Raw genomic sequence first — 13,057 nt, forward strand, 5'->3', positions numbered from 1 at the left:
AACACATTCTATCTTTTTCTGTTTCCCAACGGTCATATTAGCTTGTAACACTGCACACGTTGACGTTTGTTTTGTTTTTTAGTGTCGGTAACATTTGAATTCACTGTCATTCATCGTTTGAAATGGAGATTTTCGGTAGCACCTTTGACGATTCGGTGTTCGAGGAATCAAGAGCGAAGCCAACTGTTGTTGCAATGTCGTCTTACAATGCAAAGTTCTGTGAAGCAGAGGTGAGTGTTAACTAGCTACCTAACGTCAAGTAGCATCAGTTTCTTTTTGCTAGCATTGCAATGTATGGACATTTTTAACTATGAGTTGTCTATTTCAACAGTGGTTTTGGGAGAGCATCGACACAGATGATATTTTAGAGAAACAAAAGATCTTTAAATTTCGAGCTGATATGTCGTACAGGCGAAAAAACTTCCAGGTATTGACCCCTCTTCCCTTGAGTAATTTAGTTCCACACTGTCTATCATATCAATCAATCAAGTTTATTTTATATAGCCCTTCGTACATCAGCTAATATCTCGAAGTGCTGTACAGAAACCCAGCCTAAAACCCCAAACTGCTATGACTACAAGGTCCGATAGGAATTCAGGGAACTCAGTGAGGAACGCTGTATATGGCCCAAATGCTTTTCTCATCTGTTAACTATATCCATTTCCGAAGGAAGCTTTAAACGCCTACACTACCTGCCTCTCCTATATCCCTGACGGCAACCTGGCCATTAGACGGGACATAATGGAGGGAATGGCACGGTGCTGTTGTCACCTGGGGAAGAGAGTGGAGGCCCTGGAGATCACAGAAACACTTGTAAGAACCGTTGCTGTTGAGTGAGTCTTATCTTTATACATTATTGTAACACACTAAGGTTTTTATTATACATAAATAATACAAAATACCTAGTCTTGTCGTCCAGCCAGCCAGCTCTAGTCTGTGGACAAGGTTACAGTATACCAGGTAGTAAAATGTTTGTTTTGAAAATGAATTCCATGGACAGAAAAATGAAGCCTCCAACACCTGTCACATCACCGGTCTACTTCACCTGACTGCGAACGTCCACGAGCGCTTCGGAGACCTCAGGAGCCAGATCACGTGTCTGCAGCAGCTGTGTTCTCTCCACCCCTACCACCAGTGGCACTGGATGAAGCTGGCAGAAAGCTACCTTCATCTCCTCCAGCCTCTGTCAACACCCTCAGGCTCCAGTCCTCTTCAACAGGGAGATGGTGTAGAGCCACAGCCTGACTCTCAGACTGAGGTGCAACTGAAGGAAGAGCGTGACGGCGTTTGGCTCAAGGCCTGCATGTGTTTTGTCCGGGCCAGGTAAATAATCAGTGAGAGACAAGCAGACATCCTGTTGGCCTATTCTATATGGAATTCCATGGATACAAGCTTGTTGGGCAGTCTTTAGGACTGGTTTCCCGAACACAGATTTAGATTCTCCATTTGAAAGTGCTTCTTAGTCCAGGAAAAGGCTTACTTTATCTCTGGGAAATTGGCCCTTGGCTTAAAGCAGAGAGCATTTTTACACATTCATCCTAAATGTCACTGTTTAGCACAGTCTTTGTCTTGTGAAGATGGTTGTTTGACTGTATTATGTTGCCTTGCCAGACTCCTCCTCAGGGCATTAAAGGGACAACAGTCATCCTTTGTTCTCCAGAACAGTGAGAGAGCCCTACAGAAGGCTGATGAGGCTCTACGGTGTCTGGAACCGAAAGACACCACACTACAGCTAGTCTCTGAGGTGAGACCGGTTAGAGACACAGTACATAGACTACAGTTCTCACATGGTGTCTATTCATCAAATAATGTCCTGTAGTTTGTCTTCTGGTATTTTTCAATGAAAGGAGATGTGTGGCTTGCTGACACCAAGATGTCATGGTTTTACCTATAGATGTATTACAACTGACGATGCACATGTTTTGAAAAGGTAAGAGGTACACTTCTGACCAGATTGATCATGCATCGTTATTGGTGATTTGCCCTTCAGGTGATGTCAGAAGATCTAGTTCCAGAGAGGATGAGAGAGGACAACCAGGATGGAGAGAGCTTGGCAGGTCTCTCTCTGAAGGACTTTGAAGACAGGTGGTGGAACAGACTGGTACAGACAGGAGTACTGAAGGAGGATGGAGCTGAACGACCTTCTGTAAAGACCTAACTGGGCTACACGTTTTGATGGATGTATTTGTTAATATTGTGTGTAACAATGTGCTGACCGCCATATGAAATTAAATCTTGTCACTCTTCAATCTACAGTAAAGTTTAGTTAGATAACTGCTGTATTGAATTTCAAAGTAGAACCATTTGGAAAAAGTGTGGACACATTTGAGAACTTTTGATTTGCCATTCTGCATTACCTCGGGCTTGACAGTGTATGGATCAGAAGATTTGTCAGTTAAGAGGCCCTTGGCTAAGCGCAGCACACATCACTAGGTTAAGAGGCCCGGCCCTTGTCTAAGCGTAGCACACATCATTAGGCTGTCACTCAGTGTGGTTCTATCAGGGTTGATGGGTGGAGGAGGAATTCATGTCTGTGACATGTTGTTTTTACTCCATTGAATTAACATGCACTGAAACACAAAGCTCTCAGCCTGAAGGCAGACAATGATCATCCTTATGAGATAATGATGTGATTGAAGTACTACTCCTGTACTCCAGGCATCAAGCAAAGGAAAACAGGCACATTTACTCTATGAAGGTTACTTGCCCATTTTCAGTTGTGAGAGAACATAATTTACATCAAACGGTGTACTGTCAAATTTCAGTACGATGCCATTTGTTATTTAGGAACAGTAAACCACTGGCCAGTCTTGAGAAGTGGGTGTCTGTCCAACAAGCCGGTTGTCCCTCCATAAAGAAGGTAATTTCTTTTAAAGGGTCGCCAGGTCAGGTGGTCTCCAGTACTATAATCACTGGAGAAGGTTCTCTGGAACATGACGGGCCTGGTTGCAGTGTGTCTCTGTGTGATCCAGTCAAACCTGTGGCTCCGGGGACCTGTGTAGTAAGACTGATTCACCAAGCACTGGGAGGTTGGTGGTGCTGTTGGCTGAGTGTTGGGGTGTCTCTGCTGGGAGGTTGGTGGTGCTGTTGGATGAGTGTTGGGGTGTCTCTGCTGGGAGGTTGGTGGTGCTGTTGGATGAGTGTTGGGGTTTCTCTGCTGGGAGGTTGGTGGTGCTGTTGGCTGAGTGTTGGGGTGTCTCTGCTGGGAGGTTGTTGGCTCAGTGTTGGGGTGTCTCTGCTGGGAGGTTGGTGGTTCTGTTGGATGAGTGTTGGGGTGTCTCTGCTGGGAGGTTGTTGGCTCAGTGTTGGGGTGTCTCTGCTGGGAGGTTGTTGGTGCTGTTGGCTGAGTGTTGGGGTGTCTCTGCTGGGAGGTTGGTGGTGCTGTTGGCTGAGTGTTGGGGTGTCTCTGCTGGGAGGTTGTTGGTGCTGTTGGCTCAGTGTTGGGGTGTCTCTGCTGGGAGGTTGGTGGTGCTGTTGGCTCAGTGTTGGGGTGTCTCTGCTGGGAGGTTGGTGGTTCTGTTGGCTGAGTGTTGGGGTGTCTCTGCTGGGAGGTTGGTGGTTCTGTTGGCTGAGTGTTGGGGTGTCTCTGCTGGGAGGTTGGTGGTGCTGTTGGAGGAGTGTTGGGGTGTCTCTGCTGGGAGGTTGGTGGTTCTGTTGGCTGAGTGTTGGGGTGTCTCTGCTGGGAGGTTGTTGGCTGAGTGTTGGGGTGTCTCTGCTGGGAGGTTGGTGGTTCTGTTGGCTGAGTGTTGGGGTGTCTCTGCTGGGAGGTTGGTGGTGCTGTTGGCGGAGTGTTGGGGTGTCTCTGCTGGGTGGTTGGTGGTGCTGTTGGCGGAGTGTTGGGGTGTCTCTGCTGGGTGGTTGTAGTTGGCTGAACCGTTGTGTTTTGGCTAGAGTATCTGAGCTGGGCTGTGGTGGTTGGTTGAACAGTAGATTCAGTGTTGAATCTGGGCACAACTGTGGTGGTTGGTTGAACCATAGCCTGGTTGAAGTATCTGTTCTGGGTTGTGGTACCAGGACTGGGGCAAGGAAGGTTTGTCAGTGGGGTTGAGGTGGCTGCTGCTTGATGGGTGATAAGCGGCCTGGTAAGGTTGAACTCCGTTGCCGTTGTGAGGAAGCCTGGCACAGGCTTGGAGCTGGCATAGAGCTTCCTAAACTCCAGGTCGAAAGGCTCGACCGCGCTGCCCTTGAAGAGCACAGCCAGGCTTCTGTGGACCTGCCAGGACAGCCAGGTGAAACTGAGGAATAGAGCACAGTGAATAAATATTACTACTACAAACACGGCTAAAAATTCAAACAAGCATCATAATTGTAAACAACTGAGGAGTCATAATGCATTGATCTACCTATTCAGAATGACATCAGCCATCCTAATGTTGATTTACCTATTCAGAATGACGTCAGCCATCATAATGTTGATATACCTATTCAGAATGACATCAGCCATCATAATGTTGATTTACCTATTCAGAATGACATCAGCCATCATAATGTTGATTTACCTATTCAGAATGACATCAGCCATCATAATGTTGATTTACCTATTCAGAATGACATCAGCCATCATAATGTTGATTTACCTAGTCAGAATGACATCAGCCATCATAATGTTGATTTACCTAGTCAGAATGACATCAGCAATCATAATGTTGATTTACCTATTCAGAATGACATCAGCCATCAATGTTGATTTACCTATTCAGAATGACATCAACCATCCTAACATTGATTTACCTATTCAGAATGACCTCAGACATCATAATGTTGATTTACCTATTCAGAATGACATCAACCATCCTAACATTGATTTACCTATTCAGAATGACATCAGACATCATAATGTTGATTTACCTATTCAGAATGACATCAGCCATCATAACGTTGATTTACCTATTCAGAATGACATCAACCATCATAATGTTGATTTACCTATTCAGAATGACATGTTGATTTACCTATTCAGAATGACATGTTGATTTACCTATTCAGAATGACATCAACCATCATAACGTTGATTTACCTATTCAGAATGACATCAGCCATCATAACGTTGATTTACCTATTCAGAATGACATCAGCCATCCTAATGTTGATTTACCTATTCAGAATGACATCAGCCATCATAACGTTGATTTACCTATTCAGAATGACGTCAGCCATCATAATGTTGATTTACCTAGTCAGAATGACATCAGCAATCATAATGTTGATTTACCTATTCAGAATGACATCAGCCATCAATGTTGATTTACCTATTCAGAATGACATCAACCATCCTAACATTGATTTACCTATTCAGAATGACCTCAGACATCATAATGTTGATTTACCTATTCAGAATGACATCAACCATCCTAACATTGATTTACCTATTCAGAATGACATCAGACATCATAATGTTGATTTACCTATTCAGAATGACATCAGCCATCATAACGTTGATTTACCTATTCAGAATGACATCAACCATCATAATGTTGATTTACCTATTCAGAATGACATGTTGATTTACCTATTCAGAATGACATGTTGATTTACCTATTCAGAATGACATCAACCATCATAACGTTGATTTACCTATTCAGAATGACATCAGCCATCATAACGTTGATTTACCTATTCAGAATGACATCAGCCATCCTAATGTTGATTTACCTATTCAGAATGACATCAGCCATCATAACGTTGATTTACCTATTCAGAATGACGTCAGCCATCCTAATGTTGATTTACCTATTCAGAATGACATGTTGATTTACCTATTCAGAATGACATGTTGATTTACCTATTCAGAATGACATCATGTTGATTTACCTATTCAGAATGACATCATGTTGATTTACCTATTCAGAATGACATGTTGATTTACCTATTCAGAATGACATCAGCCATCATAATGTTGATTTACCTATTCAGAATGACTTCAACCATCAATGTTGATTTACCTATTCAGAATGACATCAAACATTGATTTACCTATTCAGAATGACGTCAACATTGATGGGACTATTAGCTAATTATACAACAGAAATGTACCTGTATGATCCAGCCAGCACCAAAGTGCAGTCAATGATCATGAACTTCTCTTTGATCTGTCCAGTGAGTTTCCTTCCAGACTTGGCACAATACGTCTCTCCTTGTATACTACGGACCGACATTTTCTGCAGACAGAACACGGTGGCATTTCATGTAGCAATGAGTGAATGACAAACACAAACTATCATCAAATTGCTACTTTACAGTACAGTTAAAAAGATGAAGAAATATCTGAAAGGTGTACCTTTAAAAAATAGATATATTTAACTAGGCAAGTCAGTTAAGAACAAATTCTTATTCACAATGATGGACTAGGAACAGTGGGTTAACTGCCTTGTTCAGGGGCAGAAAGACAGATTTGTACCTTTTCGGTTACTGCCCCTACACTCTAACCACTAGGCTACCTGCCTGCCCCTACACTCTAACCGTTAGGCTACCTGCCGCCCCTACACTCTAACCACTAGTCTACCTGCCGCCCCTACACTCTAACCACTAGTCTACCTGCCGCCCCTACACTCTAACCACTAGTCTACCTGACGCCCCTACACTCTAACCACTAGTCTACCTGACGCCCCTACACTCTAACCACTAGTCTACCTGCCGCCCCTACACTCTAACCACTAGTCTACCTGACGCCCCTACACTCTAACCACTAGTCTACCTGACGCCCCTACACTCTAACCATTAGGCTACCTGACGCCCCTACACTCTAACCACTAGTCTACCTGACGCCCCTACACTCTAACCACTAGGCTACCTGCCGTCCCCACACTCTAACCACTAGTCTACCTGACGCCCCTAACACTCTAACCACTAGGCTACCTGACGCCCCTACACTCTAACCACTAGTCTACCTGCCGCCCCTACACTCTAACCACTAGTCTACCTGACGCCCCTACACTCTAACCACTAGGCTACCTGACGCCCCTACACTCTAACCACTAGTCTACCTGACGCCCCTACACTCTAACCACTAGTCTACCTGCCGCCCCTACACTCTAACCACTAGTCTACCTGCCGCCCCTACACTCTAACCACTAGGCTACCTGCCGCCCCTACACTCTAACCATTAGGCTACCTGCCGCCCCTACACTCTAACCATTAGGCTACCTGCCGCCCCTACACTCTAACCACTAGTCTACCTGACGCCCCTACACTCTAACCACTAGTCTACCTGACGCCCCTACACTCTAACCACTAGGCTACCTGCCGCCCCTACACTCTAACCACTAGGCTACCTGACGCCCCTACACTCTAACCACTAGTCTACCTGCCGCCCCTACACTCTAACCACTAGTCTACCTGACGCCCCTACACTCTAACCACTAGGCTACCTGACGCCCCTACACTCTAACCACTAGGCTACCTGACGCCCCTACACTCTAACCACTAGTCTACCTGCCGCCCCTACACTCTAACCACTAGGCTACCTGCCGCCCCTACACTCTAACCACTAGTCTACCTGCCGCCCCTACACTCTAACCACTAGGCTACCTGACGCCCCTACACTCTAACCACTAGTCTACCTGACGCCCCTACACTCTAACCACTAGGCTACCTGACGCCCCTACACTCTAACCACTAGTCTACCTGACGCCCCTACACTCTAACCACTAGGCTACCTGCTGCCCCTACACTCTAACCACTAGGCTACCTGCTGCCCCTACACTCTAACCACTAGGCTACCTGCCGCCCCTACACTCTAACCACTAGGCTACCTGCCGCCCCTACACTCTAACCACTAGGCTACCTGCCGCCCCTACACTCTAACCACTAGTCTACCTGACGCCCCTACACTCTAACCACTAGGCTACCTGCCGCCCCTACACTCTAACCACTAGTCTACCTGCCGCCCCTACACTCTAACCACTAGTCTACCTACCGCCCCTACACTCTAACCACTAGGCTACCTGCCGCCCCTACACTCTAACCACTAGGCTACCTGCCGCCCCTACACTCTAACCACTAGGCTACCTGCCGCCCCTACACTCTAACCACTAGGCTACCTGCCGCCCCTACACTCTAACCACTAGTCTACCTGACGCCCCTACACTCTAACCACTAGGCTACCTGCTGCCCCTACACTCTAACCACTAGGCTACCTGCCGCCCCTACACTCTAACCACTAGGCTACCTGCTGCCCCTACACTCTAACCACTAGTCTACCTGCCGCCCCTACACTCTAACCACTAGTCTACCTGCCTCCCCTACACTCTAACCACTAGGCTACCTGCTGCCCCTACACTCTAACCACTAGGCTACCTGCCTGCCCCACCTTTGCAATCGTTATTGTCATTTAATTATCATGATGAAAATGACCATTAGCAGAGACTCACAGTGAGATGATTACTGTTGATCTGTAGCGTCTCACACATCTTGACAAAGACCTGCAGGTTGATATGGTCCAGGAGCAGGTAGACGGACACGTTCCTCTTCCTGGTTGCCTCCAGGATGTCACAGAACATCTCCACATCACTGAATGTGTCCATTACAATGGCCAGAACCTGCAGACATATCACGTGTTTGCTGTGATTGGTATCTTCCACATTATTAGTTGTCATTATGTACTTGGTATTATAAACTGGGTGGTTCCAGCCCTGAATGCTGATTGGCTGACTGCCGTGGTATATCAGACCGTACACCACGGGTATGACAAGATTTATTTTTACTGCTCTAAATACGTTGGTAACCAGTTTATAATAGCAATAAGGCACCTCAAGGGTTTGTGGCCAATATACCACGGCTAAGGGCTGTATCCAGGCACTCTGCGTTGCGTCGTGCTTAAGAACAGCCTTTAGCTGTGGTATAGTGGCTATATACCACACCTCCTTGGGCCTTATTGCTTAATTATAGACGGTACTGAGTCTGCTTGATCAAACTCTCAAAACGTCATTATCCAACTTTCAGGGCATTCAGACATCAGCTGCTTTCTGAAAGTCTGCAAAAACATCATGCAGGTATAATCATGAGAGTAGATTGACATCTCCAAGTAGTTAACAGTGAAAGTTGTATCACGTACCATTGTGGCCTTGCTGATGAACTCTCTGAGCAGGTCTTTCATGCTGGCTGCTCTATCAGACTGGAAGTAGACCTCTACACTGGGTTCACCCTGCAGGCGGTAGCTCCAGTCCTCTGCCGGCCAGCCGTGGTCCAAGCCGGGGGGCTCGCTCTCAGACACGGATGGACAACAGGTGTTTGTCTGGGAAGAGGTGGTGGAGCCCTCTGCCTGGTTGTCGTTCTCCGTCCCACACAGACTGCTGGTGCTCAGGTCTGTAGTGTTCTCCAGGATATAACCTTTAAATAAACATAAAGTGATAATACATTGGCTTTTAGGGAGGAAGCCCTTTACAGTTGTGCAACAAATACAGTACTAGAACAGACAGATGGGTTTAAAGTAGATAAGAGGAGTCAGGAACAGACTGATGGTTTAAGGTAGATAAGAAGACGCAGAGACAGACCGATGGTTTAAGGTAGATAAGAGGAGTCAGAGACAGACCGATGGTTTAAGGTAGATAAGAAGAGGCAGAGACAGACTGATGGTTTAAGGTAGATAGGAGTTAGAGACAGACTGATGGTTTAAGGTAGATAAGAAGAGGCAGAGACAGACTGATGGTTTAAGGTAGATAAGAAGAGGCAGAGACAGACTGATGGTTTAAGGTAGATAAGAGGAGTCAGTGACAGACTGATGGTTTAAGGTAGATAAGAGGAGTCAGAGACAGACTGATGGTTTAAGGTAGATAAGAAGAGGCAGAGACAGACTGATGGTTTAAGGTAGATAAGAGGAGTCAGTGACAGACTGATGGTTTAAGGTAGATAAGAGGAGTCAGAGACAGACTGATGGTTTAAGGTAGATAAGAGGAGTCAGGGACAGACTGATGGTTTAAGGTAGATAAGAGGAGTCAGAGACAGACTGATGGTTTAAGGTAGATAAGAAGAGGCAGAGACAGACTGATGGTTTAAGGTAGATAAGAAGAGGCAGAGACAGACTGATGGTTTAAGGTAGATAAGAAGAGGCAGAGACAGACTGATGGTTTAAGGTAGATAAGAGGAGTCAGTGACAGACTGATGGTTTAAGGTAGATAAGAGTCAGGGACAGACTGATGGTTTAAGGTAGATAAGAAGAGGCAGAGACAGACTGATGGTTTAAGGTAGATAAGAGGAGTCAGGGACAGACTGATGGTTTAAGGTAGATAAGAGGAGTCAGGGACAGACTGACGGTTTAAGGTAGATAAGAGGAGTCAGTGACAGACTGATGGTTTAAGGTAGATAAGAGGAGAGAGAGACAGACTGATGGTTTAAGGTAGATAAGAAGAGTCGGGGACAGACTGATGGTTTAAGGTAGATAAGAGGAGTCAGGGACAGACTGATGGTTTAAGGTAGATAAGAGGAGTCAGGGACAGACTGACGGTTTAAGGTAGATAAGAGGAGTCAGGGACAGACTGATGGTTTAAGGTAGATAAGAGGAGTCAGGGACAGACTGATGGTTTAAGGTAGATAAGAGGAGTCAGTGACAGACTGATGGTTTAAGGTAGATAATTAGAGGCAGAGACAGACTGAGGGTTTAAGGTAGATAAGAGGAGTCAGGGACAGACTGATGGTTTAAGGTAGATAATTAGAGGCAGAGACAGACTGAGGGTTTAAGGTAGATAAGAGGAGTCAGGGACAGACTGATGGTTTAAGGTAGATAAGAGGAGTCAGGAACAGACTGAGGGTTTAAGGTAGATAAGAGGAGTCAGGGACAGACTGATGGTTTAAGGTAGATAAGAAGAGTCGGGGACAGACTGATGGGTTTAAGGTAGATAAGAGGAGTCAGTGACAGACTGATGGTTTAAGGTAGATAAGAGGAGTCAGTGACAGACTGATGGTTTAAGGTAGATAAGAGGAGTCAGGAACAGACTGAGGGTTTAAGGTAGATAAGAGGAGTCAGGGACAGACTGATGGTTTAAGGTAGATAAGAAGAGGCAGAGACAGACTGATGGTTTAAGGTAGATAAGAAGAGGCAGAGACAGACTGATGGTTTAAGGTAGATAAGAGGAGTCAGGGACAGACTGATGGTTTAAGGTAGATAAGAGGAGTCAGTGACAGACTGAGGGTTTAAGGTAGATAAGAGGAGAGTGACAGACTGATGGTTTAAGGTAGATAAGAGGAGTCAGGGACAGACTGATGGTTTAAGGTAGATAAGAGGAGGAACAAAGTAGAAAAAAAAGACCAACCTTTCTCCTCCTTGGACAGGAAGTCCACCTCGCCCTCTCCGGCCAGTACTTCCTGGTACATGTCCAATCCCTGGTTCAGCAAGGCATCCATGGCCAATCTGGTGCTCTCGTTGTGGCTGAGGTCAATGTCACCCGACACCAGGGAGACAGATGGGTTTTTCATCTCCTGTACACGCCGCCTCACCTTTCCCACCGGCTTGGACTTCAGGTACCACTGAACAGACAGGCCGTTGCTTTGCAGGTTCATAGTGAAGCTGTACAAGGCTCTCTGATCAACACGTATTACCTGTAGTTACCTACTGCTGCTACTGAGTGAAAAACCCTAGTGGAGACAGACAGGAATGGAGTAGAAGCTGTGAGGTTTCTGAGCCCTGCCCCCCCCCCCCCCCCCCAATCAGTTGTACAGTTGGCTACACCCATAGAAGTAGAATTACATTGACTTGAATGGGGATGCCCGGTCTAGTATTGTTATTTCTATGAGTACATTCCACCTGTGGGTTGCAGTGTGCTGGGGGGACAGGTGTAGGCAGGACAGGTGAGCTGTTATGGGATTGAGAGCGTGACAGAGACCTGCTGTTTAAAGCACTCCCTCCCTCAGCGGGGGAGAGAAGTCTAGTTGAGTGACAGAGGTGAACATGACTGTCTGATCAGCTCAGTGGAGGCCGATAACACCTGACTGCACTCTTCACAGACTTGTCACTGCAATGTGCGTCTCTCTCACTGTGTCAAAAGCGTTCCACAGGGGTGCTGGCCCATGTTGACTCCAATGCTTCCCACAGTTGTGTCAAGTTGGCTTGATGTCCTTTGGGTGTTGAAACCGTTGAGCGTGAAAAACCCCAGCAGCGTTGCAGTTCTTGACACACTCAAACTGGAGGTGCTTTACACCTACTGCCATACCCTGTTCAAAGGCACTTCAATCTTTTGTCTTGCCCATTCACCCTCTGAATGTTACACAATCCATGTCTCAAGGCTTAAAAATCCTTCTTTAACCTGTGTCCTCCCCTTCATCTACACTGATTAAAGCCTACACTGATTGTTACACACAGGGCATCGTTACTCACCCTGTGTATATATTATAACTCGTATTATTACCCATTTTCTTTCTCTCTGTATTGTTGTGAAGGACCCGTCAGTCAGTATTTCACTATTAGTCTAAACCTGTTGTCGCCAAATCATTTCACTGTTAGTCCACACCTGTTGTTTACAAAGTATCTGACAAATACAATTTGATAAGGCTTTATTAAAAGATAAATGACCTGGATACCTATGCTGAGGTAAGCAAGCCATAAGTCACCATCAGACCAAAGCACGACGGGTGAGTATAGTCTGGCAAAGACTGAAACTAGTCAACAAGGCAGAGATGAAATGACTCAAAGCTGATCCAACAATACTTAAAAACAACTTAAATAACAAAATATAAATACACATTAAAATACATACAGGAGAGGGTTTTGCTACAAATCTCATTAAGACCATGGAATGCTTTCATGTAATCCCTCTTTAACTAGTCAACACCAGGGTTGTGGTTAATTGACAGCTGTTTAAGTCAAATAGTGTCAGCATCTTCTTTCAAACGGACAAACGAGCAGAAAACCACAAAACATTTCAGTTTCAGTTTCAAGTCTAGATATGCAAAACAAAAAGGCACAGCTGGTGTGTTCGTGTGTGGTGGTTACTGGGAGGTGGTAGAGTTGGAGTTTTTGGCGCGGGCCGCCAGTTTCTGCCGCAGCTCTCTGATGTTCTGCATCAACTCCCTCTCTCTGCAGTCCAGCTCGCCTCGACCCCGGTCCAGAGAGACTGAGAAAACAAGA

General features: G+C 45.8%; 4 protein-coding genes across 5 annotated transcripts in view; 2 read left to right on the plus strand and 2 right to left on the minus strand.

The window, feature by feature from the left end:
• The first annotated feature begins 17 nt into the window (after positions 1 to 17).
• On the plus strand, positions 18 to 2,249 carry LOC129846075 (uncharacterized protein C8orf76-like). The gene is made up of 6 exons (XM_055914064.1): positions 18 to 230; positions 332 to 427; positions 670 to 813; positions 1,001 to 1,323; positions 1,612 to 1,744; positions 1,991 to 2,249. Exons 1-6 carry the CDS (start codon positions 123 to 125, stop codon positions 2,156 to 2,158), a joined length of 972 nt encoding a protein of 323 aa, XP_055770039.1. The 5' UTR covers positions 18 to 122; the 3' UTR covers positions 2,159 to 2,249.
• Positions 2,250 to 2,343: 94 nt separating this feature from the next.
• On the plus strand, positions 2,344 to 4,760 carry LOC129846074 (uncharacterized). The gene is made up of 2 exons (XM_055914063.1): positions 2,344 to 3,209; positions 3,246 to 4,760. Exons 1-2 carry the CDS (start codon positions 2,693 to 2,695, stop codon positions 4,046 to 4,048), a joined length of 1,320 nt encoding a protein of 439 aa, XP_055770038.1. The 5' UTR covers positions 2,344 to 2,692; the 3' UTR covers positions 4,049 to 4,760.
• Positions 4,049 to 11,493, minus strand: LOC129846067 (protein FAM83A-like; the record flags this gene model as incomplete). The annotated part of the gene is made up of 5 exons (XM_055914055.1): positions 11,247 to 11,493; positions 9,053 to 9,327; positions 8,370 to 8,537; positions 6,034 to 6,158; positions 4,049 to 4,235 (listed from the first exon to the last, which is right to left on the minus strand). Coding segments are annotated over exons 1-5 (1,002 nt in total), but the record flags the coding sequence as incomplete, so codon positions are not given.
• Positions 11,494 to 12,470: 977 nt separating this feature from the next.
• LOC129846064 (TBC1 domain family member 31-like) overlaps positions 12,471 to 13,057 on the minus strand; it is an 86,973-nt gene continuing 86,386 nt past the window's right edge. For both annotated transcript variants that reach the window (XM_055914052.1, XM_055914050.1), the window contains one exon: positions 12,471 to 13,043. In XM_055914052.1, coding sequence (XP_055770027.1) covers positions 12,919 to 13,043 — 125 coding nt within the window. In that variant the 3' untranslated portion in view covers positions 12,471 to 12,918. The remainder of the gene's footprint in view (positions 13,044 to 13,057) is intronic.

Source organism: Salvelinus fontinalis, unplaced genomic scaffold, assembly GCF_029448725.1.
Source record: "Salvelinus fontinalis isolate EN_2023a unplaced genomic scaffold, ASM2944872v1 scaffold_0442, whole genome shotgun sequence".
In the NCBI taxonomy this organism is placed as follows: domain Eukaryota; kingdom Metazoa; phylum Chordata; class Actinopteri; order Salmoniformes; family Salmonidae; genus Salvelinus; species Salvelinus fontinalis.

Coding starts and splice junctions, on each gene's coding strand:
- LOC129846075 (XM_055914064.1), top strand. CDS start 123: ATGGAGATTTTCGGTAGCACCTTTGACGATTCGGTGTTCGAGGAATCA. Junction 814..1,000: donor TGGAGATCACAGAAACACTT/GTAAGAACCGTT, acceptor TTCCATGGACAG/AAAAATGAAGCCTCCAACAC. Junction 1,324..1,611: donor ATGTGTTTTGTCCGGGCCAG/GTAAATAATCAG, acceptor TTGCCTTGCCAG/ACTCCTCCTCAGGGCATTAA.
- LOC129846074 (XM_055914063.1), top strand. CDS start 2,693: ATGAAGGTTACTTGCCCATTTTCAGTTGTGAGAGAACATAATTTACAT. Junction 3,210..3,245: donor TGGGGTGTCTCTGCTGGGAG/GTTGTTGGCTCA, acceptor CTCTGCTGGGAG/GTTGGTGGTTCTGTTGGATG.